Source organism: Lactuca sativa, chromosome 1 (genome assembly GCF_002870075.4).
Source record: "Lactuca sativa cultivar Salinas chromosome 1, Lsat_Salinas_v11, whole genome shotgun sequence".
Lineage (NCBI taxonomy): Eukaryota > Viridiplantae > Streptophyta > Magnoliopsida > Asterales > Asteraceae > Lactuca > Lactuca sativa.
The window spans coordinates 28,908,086-28,918,483 of NC_056623.2; the positions used below are offsets into that span (position 1 = coordinate 28,908,086).

A 10,398-nucleotide genomic window follows, 5' to 3' on the forward strand; every position below is an offset into this window, starting at 1 on the left:
ATTTAAAATAAAAATATAAGTTCATTAATGAAATTGATACCAATTTATTACTATATTTATTGTAATTATTGCACTAAAATATTATATGAAATTTAATAAAATAAAAACTAATAAAATGAAATGTGAAAAAAAATTAATTTAGAATAACCACAAAATTACATTTAACAAATTAAACAAGATTGATAAAAAAAAAACCTTCATTATTAGAATATATATGTTATGAAAATATCTTTTTTAAAGGTTAAAAGGGTTCATGTCCGGCGAATAACTCATATTAGTTGAAAAATATTGTGTATATGTTTTGAAATGAAAAAAGCTTTTACATGAATAATAATAATTCATAAAAAAACATTTATAGTAGATACTCTTGAAAAAGATAAAATTATTTAAAATTACTTTTGCTACATATAACTTTCTAAATTGTTTTATTCAAAATTCAAATGATATTTATAGTAATATGAATTTTAGAGTTATATTGAATAATCAATTCTTTATAAAATCCTACAAACATATACAACAACAAAAAACAAAACTGCACACCACCTTACCGGTTACCCAAATAAAACATACAAATGTATTTTTTTACAAGTGGCAATAGATAATTTAATTAGATTCAATTGAAAGACAAAGTACAAACAGATCAGCGAAGAATACAACAAATAACAGCAGCGGATTACATAGTTATTCTCTTTCATTGTTTCTTATTCTATCGTATATTCATTTTTATTATATTATATGAAAATAGGAAACATAAAAATATAAATATAAACGATAATCTTTTTGTTTTTGTTGTTATATATTTTGTCTTCATACATGATGCCAACACCGAATACGACACATCTCTCCCCCACCTTTTTCTCCTTTTCACACTTGCCCTCATATCTCCCACAACAAGACAACCCCCCAAACACCGCCGTGGAAAATGGCGGACAAGTCGTCGGACCTACCAAACATCCATCCTTCGCCACCGCAGATCAGCCGTATACAACATCAGATCTACTATTTCATACTACAAAATTACAAAAAAAACAAACAAATAGAAAAAAAAAACGAAATTCAAACGACGAATCAACGATTTCTTTGATCATTACAGTCAGATTTCCACGGATTTATATGCTTCGGTTATTGTAATTTAACTTTTCAAAGTAACGAATCGAGAGAAGAGACAGAGAGAGCTGGATCTCGTCTTTTCCCCAACGAGTTTTCACGGTGGTAGATTTCGCCGGAACGATCGCACGCGGTGGAGGTGGTGGTAGACACGGCCACGCAGACGATGATGTCGCGGCGGCGACGGTGGAAGAAGACGATGAAGTTGCGACGGAAATGGAAGGCTTAGATAACGGCAATAAGTAATTAGAATGGAGACATCGGAAGCCACCGAGTGCAAGGACCACCAAACGGAGCTGGTTACTACCGCATCCGATATTCGCCCAGTGTCTGGTGCAGATCAGCTCCCATAGCCTCTCATCCTGAGCCGTCCGGTGCCACTGCCGACTGACGCACGCCGCCGCGCCTAACGTCCTTGCATCGACATGCTTCAACACCTCATACAGCAAATTTTCGTCATTGAGAACAGCGGTGGCGCTGGCGGAAGAGGAGGAAGATGGCTTGATCTTCTTGTTGTTCATGTTCTTCCGATGGTGAAAATGATCAACAGGTAATGATCTCTTGAGCATGTTGATTTTTTTGTTGTGGATTTTGAGAGGAAAAATGAGGGTTTAAAAGATATGGGGGTATCCACCAGGTTTTGATGGTTAACGAAACGGACAACATGAGAAATGAATGCACTTTGGGTGTTTCGAGAAACTTACTATTATGTCCTTTCTTCATTTCTTTGTTGTTTTCTACATATTTGTCTGTTTCTGCCAAATGTCAAATTAACCATCGCTGGACAAACAAATATTACTTTTCCTTTTTTATTTATTTATTTGTAGGTTATTGTTTTATTTAGATTTAGAATTTAAACTAGATTTTATCATCAATAAAAAAAAATCAAAAATTACTTCATAGTTCATAGTCTCGTCACCCATTATGTCATGTGATATCAGCTTTTCATAAAAAAAAAAAAAGTTATGATTTACAAAATCTTAAAAGAAGTATATTTGGTCATATGTGTCTCAACTAACTTGTTTGTTTTTATAATATATAATTATATATAATCATCAAAACTTTCTTTTAAAGCTTTGTATGATAAGTTTTTGTCTTGTAGCAAACAAATTCAAATGGGTTCCACTTTAGACAACATCGTTGTAAAACAAGGTTTGTTAATTATTTTTCTTATAATGGTGATTAATCTTATAAAATGGTCCACGCCATCATGAGTGAGGGATAAAATCAAACTTTACATGTTTGAACTGAAAATAAGAATACCACCACCATATGTTCCATTATTTTATTCATAATATTATATATTTAGTTTATTTATGGTCTTAAGGTAGAGGCACGATATTGAAAAATAGTAAAAAGAAAAAGGAAACATCCATAAAAATAAATTTATGACGTTACATTTAATAAATTGTTCAAGTTTTCTACCCACAACATGCAATTAGTCAATTGCGAGTCGCAAAATACGCAAAACGTGGTCCTCGACTAGATTTAAATGCGTATCTTGTAACATTTTACTATACCGTGCAAATCGGTTTTGAATTTTACAACATGCAACTAGTCAATTGCGAGTTCCAAAATACACCAAACGTGGTCATGGACCAGATTTAAATGCGTATCTTGTAACATTTTACTATACCGTGCAAATCAGTTTTGAATTTTACAACATGCAATTAGTCAATTGCGAGTTCCAAAATACACCAAACGTGGTCATGGACCAGATTTAAATGCGTATCTTGTAACATTTTACTATACCGTGCAAATCGGTTTTGAATTTTCTCTAGTAATACAACCTTGCGACTCTGATAGTCATACAACAAGTCACAAAAGACAACAAAAAAAACCCAATTTTCTTAACTAGTGTACTTAATCATCGATAGAAATAGGGTTTTGGAGAGTAAAACATCCTACAAGGCATTCAAAACTCTTGCAAATGACTTTTGCAATGTAATGTGTACAATTTGGGTCCCTAAAATGAGTATATAGTATGAAATATGAGTTGTAGATTGCCTAAACTTAGTATGAAGCATGAAATAGGACAAGTTAGACAACTATTTATGTTTAAATAATTTTGTGGAAGTAGATTATCTAAAATAATTAGGGATAATGACTTAAAAGGGTAATGTATTTTTTGATTTGTACACATTTAGTCACAGACTTTTATTTTCGTCCACATTTACCCCTTAAACTTGTTTAACTGTACATATTTAGTCCTTATGACCGGCTACTCCAGGTTAGCCGATAAAAATGACTTAATAGGGTTATATATTTCTCACTTTGTACACATTTAGTCCTTAATATTTTTGTACGCATTTAGTCCTTAATATTTTTTTTGTTGCAAAATAAGTCATTTTTGTTTTTATACTCATTTAGTAATTATGAATGATTTCTTTAGATTTTCTCACAACATCTTACGTGGGATAGTCATATGGTGGTGGGATAGGTTGAAGTGGTTCTGCTATATATTGTAGGCCAACATACCTGGTGCGGGTCGGTTGTAAGGTGTAGGCACGAAAGCACGAGAAGAACGGTTGGGTTAAGGCGGCATGCCAACAAACCCTGGGTATTCCATTCTGACGATTGATTGGACATGTTGCATGTTGGCATTCGAGTCCGATAACTGATTGAGTCAAGGTATTCCAATCTGAGGAGTGTATGCTCGTTATGCATGATAATATGTTTGTTGTATCGAGTATTTTGGGGAAAACTCACTAAACTTTGTGCTTACCCAGTTGTTTATTTTTTTAGGTTCTATCGTTGACCGTGGGAAGGCGAAGACATGATTGTGCACACTAATCAACAGTATTGAGGATTCTGTGGTTCTTATATTACTCTGATTTTCGATAAATGTATTTTGGAATAAACGTTTTTTTCTTAATAATGGATTTATAATTAGGGATTTTTGCCTTATTTAAAAATGAAAATTTTTTTGTTGTGAAAATGAGACGTTACACATAAACATCAACAGCCTCCCACACTTCATCAATGACTGTCTTATGTAAGATGTCGTGAGAAAAACCTAAAGAAATCATTCATAAGTATTGAATGAGTACAAAAACAAAAATGACTTATTTTGAAACAAAAAAATATTAAGGACTAAATGTGTACAAAATTATTAAGGACTAAATGTGTACAAAAATATTAAGGACTAAATGTGTACAAAATGAGAAATATATTACCCTTTTAAGTCATTTTTCCCGACTAACTTGGAGTAACCGGTCATAAGAACTGAATATGTACAGTTTAACAAGTTGAAGGGGTAAATGTGGACGAAAAAAACTCTGTGACCAAATGTGTACAAATTGAAAAATACATTACCCTTTTAAGTCATTATCCCAAATAATTATAAGGATTGAAATATGAGATTAGGTGCAATCTAAGCATTGTTGTAAATTTAGTGTTATGTAATACAAATTACTTGAAAGTCAGGAACAAGGTATTTGAAATGTATGTTTTCTCTAAAGGGTTGAAGTTCAAGTTTTGTTGTTGACAAAAAGATTAATTTATTAGTAAGATTTAGTGAATGTGTGTGTTAACCGTTCAAAAAAATGTTGATTAAATTCAAGGTTCTAAATTGTGTGACGTGCCCACAAGGTTAGACCTCAAACTTTAATAAATATGACGTTTTCCAAAGCATGACTTAACACGACAATGTTTGAACTGAAAATAAGAATACCACTACCATATGTTCCATTATTTTATTCATAATATTATATATTTAGTTTATTTATGGTACTAAGATAGAGGCATGATATTGAAAAATAAAAAGAAAAAGGAAACACCCATAAAAATAAATCTATGGTGTTATATTTATATATTGTTCAAGTTTTCTACCCACAACATGCACCTAGTCAATTGCGAGTTGCGAAATACACAAAACGTGGTCCTAGACCAGATTTAAATGTGTATCTTGTAACATTTCACCGTGCCTTACAGATCGGTTTTGAATTTTCTCTAGTAATACAACCTCGCAACTCAGATACTCATACAACAAGTCACAAAACGCAACAAAAAACGCAATTTTCTTAACTAGTGTACTTAATCATCGATAGCAATAGTTTTTTGGAGAGTAAAACAACCTACAAAGCATTCAAAACTCTTGCAAATGACATTTGCATTGTAATGTGTACAATTTGGTCCCCTAAAATGAGTATATAGCATGAAATATGAGTTGTAGATTGCCTAAAGTTAGTATGAAGCATGAAAAAGGACAAGTTAGACAACTTTTTCTGCTTTACTAATTTTGTGGAAGTAGATAGCCTAAAATAAGTATAAGGATTGAAATATAAGATATGCGGCAATCTAAGCATTGTTGTAAATTTTGAAAAGTGTTATATGATACAAATTACTTGAAAGTCGTCAGGACCAAGGTGTTTGAAAATGTATGCTCTCTCTAAAGGGTTGAAGGTTCAAGTCTTGTTGTTGACTAAAAGATTAGTTTCTGAGTAAGATTTAGTGAGTGTGTGTGTTAATCGTTCAAAACAAAAATGTTGATTAAATTAAAGGTTCTAAATTGTGTGACCCACAAGGTTAGACCTCAAACTTTAAGAGATATGATGTTTCCAAAGCATGACTTAAGACGATAATGTTATATACAAAAAAAAAGAGATCATATAATTATAGATTAATAACAAATATTTCAAGCTTTTAGAAGTATTATATCAACGCCAAATATTAAAAAAATAAAAATAAAAAAATAAATAATTGACAAAATTCAATGGTTTCATACTCAATGAGATAAAGCTAAAAAAATACCTTTGAAAAAAAACTTGTGTCATGCCATAATGCACAGACGCACCTAGCCAAGCCTTTTTTGGAGACCACGCCAAACACTTAACTATGCTTTGTTTTCGACACATCATACCTATGTCTTGACACCATGGCGCCCCTTGACGCCACCATGACAAACCTTTTACAACCCTCGTTTCATCTTGAAAAATGTGCAGTTGTTTAGTTTTGAACACATGTTATATTTAGAGTATGTCCAAATGTTTAAAATGGGAAGTTTTGTGGTATATAGTGTGCAATACAAAGTACAAAGAATTTATTACAAACTACAAACAATTTATTTTACTGTGGTGGTATAATGAATGGAGTCACACTAAAAGTTATAAAGATTTAAAAGTAAATAATAAGTTTATATATATATATATATATATATATATATATATATATATATATATATATATATATATATATATATATATATATAGGGTTAAGTTATTTTGTTTTTGTTAAGTATTGTGTGCTTGTGTAATGGATTCTAGGCCAATCATTTTTGATAATTTTAGAAAGTGATTTTCTTTTAAAATTAAATAGAATAAAATTCAATTTAATAGGGTTTCATTTATTAACTGGGCACGGAAGGGTATTATTGTACATTGCTTCTTCATTTTAATAGGAAACTGTCGATAATATGGCAAAGATCCACCGATGAACACAAATATCTCGCATAATATCAAATCAAGAACCCAGTGATTTCAGAGCTTTAAACGTGTTCTGATTTTTTGTAGATATTCTTCAAAATCGGAAGATTCTGTGAAGACTTTTGATATAAACATCGACATTAATCCCTAGAAGACGGAATCGGCATTTAGGGGTTTCTATGAACGGTATTCTTGAAGAATGAGGAGTACAAGATCGAATTCATTCAAGTCGAAGTTCAAGAACACAGTAGAGACGGTCTTGAATCTTGAAGATGACACTGATGATTTCATTGCGAAGAAGGTGTCATTTTGAAGTAATTTCTTAAGAATAGTTAGTGATTATTAGATTTTGAATTGGTCCCAAAAAAAAAATTCTGACATAATAATTATTTATTGAGTTCAATGTCATTCTGCTAGCATATTTTTCGATGTCATATTTTAGCAACAGAGATGTTTATGTTCGATGTCATTCGTTCCAACTAAATGCAGTTAGTTGTAGGTTTTGGTTAGATTGGTATGTTGCATGTTCTACTTATCATATTTTATGGGTTTTCAATATGTTACTGTTTTTAGATTTATGATTTGAGAAAACCAACATTTGTTTACAAAATGATCTTCTACAAACATTATTTTGCACTACAAATATACATGTGAGTTTCATGCTTTTTTATATAGATAAGAGGTTTAGTAGCAGGGTATAATGATTTTGTATTCTATTAGAATGAGCTTTTGTATATGATTTTACATTCTGTTAGAATCAAATTCTTAGACATGGATATACTTGTAGAATTTGTTGTAGAATGGAACGAAGTATATGAGTGTGACATGTATAGTGGCTTATTTGTATTGAGCTGAAATTTATAATATTTTGCTAGAATTCTAATTTGTAATATTCTATTAGAATTACAATTATATGAAATTTTTGCGTATTCTGTCATTTTGTCAACATTCTGTTTGAATGGCAACTTTTGGGTATATTATAGTGTTGTTAATGAAATAAATTTTAATTCTGTTAGAATAAAAAGAAGATAGTATATTTAAAAAAAACCAAAGAGCAAAAACTGAGCAATACAATAAGAGAGCAAAAATGATTACCTGGAATCGATTTTTGTGATCTGTAAGTGGAGAACGTTTCAAAGGACTATATAAAGGATTAAATTAATGATAATCACAATCAGTCATAATCATTTCCTAATATAAAGCGATAACAATTAGACTAAATAAAAAATTAATATGACAGATTACATAATTATGCTTACATATTTAATTAATAATTTAATAATTTGCTAAATTTTGATTGGTGCATCAATGCACACAATACTTATCAAAAACATTTGAACCTAACTATATAGTGTGCAGTACAAAGTACAAAGAAATTACTACAAACTACAAACAATTTATTTTACTGTAGTGGTATAATGAACGGAGTCACACTAAAAGTTATAAAGATTTAAAAGTAAATAATAAGTTTATATATATATATATATATATATATATATATATATATATATATATATATATATATGATGAACCATTATTTGTCAATAGTAATAAATAATAAATAATTTGTTGCTTATATTTAATTTTGAGACTCTAAAGATTTTTGGGGGTGGAATTTAACTAATAATGTTAAATGCCGATTTTTCGGTGAAATTTACGCGTAAGGTAATTGATGGCATGGTGTTACCTCATGCCATGGTTGAAACTAGATGTAATAGGTTGGTGTCGATCAAAGTGAATATTTTTAGTTGGAGAGCTATTCTTAATCATCATCCTATTAAAGATAACTTGATCTCTAGAGGTATTGATGTACCTAGCTCTCTTTGTCCTATTTGTATAGATCAAGCGGAGAATGTTAATCATTTTTTTTGTTGAGTGTACGTAGGGCCGGTCCAAACGGTGGGCAACCCGGGCGACCGCCTAGGGCCCACGTCTTCAGGGGGCCCAAAATTTATGGGCTATGTTATTGCTAATTGAACACGTTTACAGTGAATAATAAATGATATTTTTTTAATTTTTATTATATTTGTCTTTAAGGGCCCTTTTTTTTTCTTTTCGTCTCGGGCCCCGTATATGTTTGGACCGGCCCTGAGTGTACGCTTGCAAAAACTTCTATTCAGGTCAGTGGTGTGATGTTGACCTGTCTAAGTTACATTTGCTGGATGAGATGTCTTTGTTCTTAGAGGCCATTCATTTAAGTATGAATAGGAAGGACATATTGGAAGCTATTATCTACACAAACTAGTAGTCATATGGAACTTCATAAATAAATGTGTGTTTGACCAATTTGAGACCTAGACAAGATAAGTCATTTGAAGATATTGTTGTTTTTTCTTTTAACTGGGTGGTCTATCGGAAGTTTAAATTGTCTACTCCGTGGAAATTATTGCTTCAAAACCCCATTTTGAACTTTATGATGTAATAGTTCCGTTTCACCTTTGGCTTCTTGCTAAGGTTTTTTTTGCTTTATATAAAAATCCAGCCGTTCAAAAAAATAATAATAACTTGTTATTTTATATTTATTATATCAAAATACAATAAATAAAATCCGAACTTTATCTATCTTAAGACTTAACGTGAAGGTTAAATCGTATTTATCCGAATTTTATCTATCTCAAGACTCAACTTGAAGGGTAAATCGTATAATATTAATAATAATTTAGGTGTACGTTTGAACTATGACTCTTTTATGCGGAATTTCACATATGAATCATTAGGCTTCTATATAGAAATAAATAATATAAATTATTAGAGTTGGGAAAATAAAATATGAAAATATTTTCTAACTTATTAACATATTAAGTTTAATTTCTTTTAATGTCAACTAGAAAAATAATCTTTATGTAACTAGTTAAGGGTGCGTATGATAAAACAAGCTGTTAATTAGTAGTTGTAGCTTTTATTTGTTATACGATTGTTTGATAAAATAGTTGAAAACTTTGTTAAATTATATTAAAAGACAATTGTTTAAAAAACAGATAAATATATGCATATATTTTTAGGGTGATTTTTGAAAATTGATTAAAAAAACTCAATAGTTTTTTCTTAAATATTACATGAAGTAACTTTTAGATTTAGAATTTTTTTTCTTGTTTTAATTAAAAGTTAAACGTTTGCACTGTCAAACAAAGTTTTTTGTTTAAATCAATGTTTTGCTTAAAGCTAAAAACTTTAAAAACTCAGTGCCAAACACACCTTGAGATAGAGATACCGACGTCAATATAAAATTAGGAAAATTAAATCAAAATTTCCTTTAGTTTAATTAACAACAAATTATCAGTTTTTTTTTAATCAAATTTTCATTACTTTCAAAATCCTAAATCTTAGGTTTCAAATTTAGATATCAAAATGAGAATTTCAGTTACATGTTTTTCTTATACAATTTGGTCTGTAGTCCCTTCATATCCCTAATATGCTCCTCACCAACTTTGTCGTTTTTCACATGTATTTTGTCCTCTTTTGACTTTGGAGTGTTGCTCACATTTAAGATTTTGACTAGCTACGCAAGATACCGATTTTGTAAAAAGTTAGAACAATAAAAACTTATTTAAAATCAAGTTTATATTAAGTTTATTTGACTTCGTATGTAAGTATCAAAATTTAAAATTTAGGAAGAAAAGGAACGCGAAGCTTTAGAATTAATTTAATAAAAAAACAACTAATATAAAGAACAATTGCATATAAATAATATTACACCTCTGAAACTATTTTGTTGGGCTAACATTACATATTCAAGTGGGCTTAATTCCATAAATAGTTGGACTTGTAAATAAAACTGATATCTGACCTTTTCAGTTAAATGGTTTATGGTTGTTTCTAGAATTGTGATATTTAGAATCGTGATTTTCGGTTCAGAAAATAATTTAGA

General features: G+C 30.2%; 1 protein-coding gene across 1 annotated transcript; it reads right to left on the reverse strand.

The window, feature by feature from the left end:
* Positions 1-765: 765 nt before the first annotated feature.
* On the reverse strand, positions 766-1,776 carry LOC111894729 (F-box protein GID2). The gene has a single exon (XM_023890831.3). The coding sequence runs from the start codon at positions 1,674-1,676 to the stop codon at positions 1,110-1,112; it is 567 nt and encodes a 188-aa protein (XP_023746599.1). The 5' UTR covers positions 1,677-1,776; the 3' UTR covers positions 766-1,109.
* Positions 1,777-10,398: the final 8,622 nt, after the last annotated feature.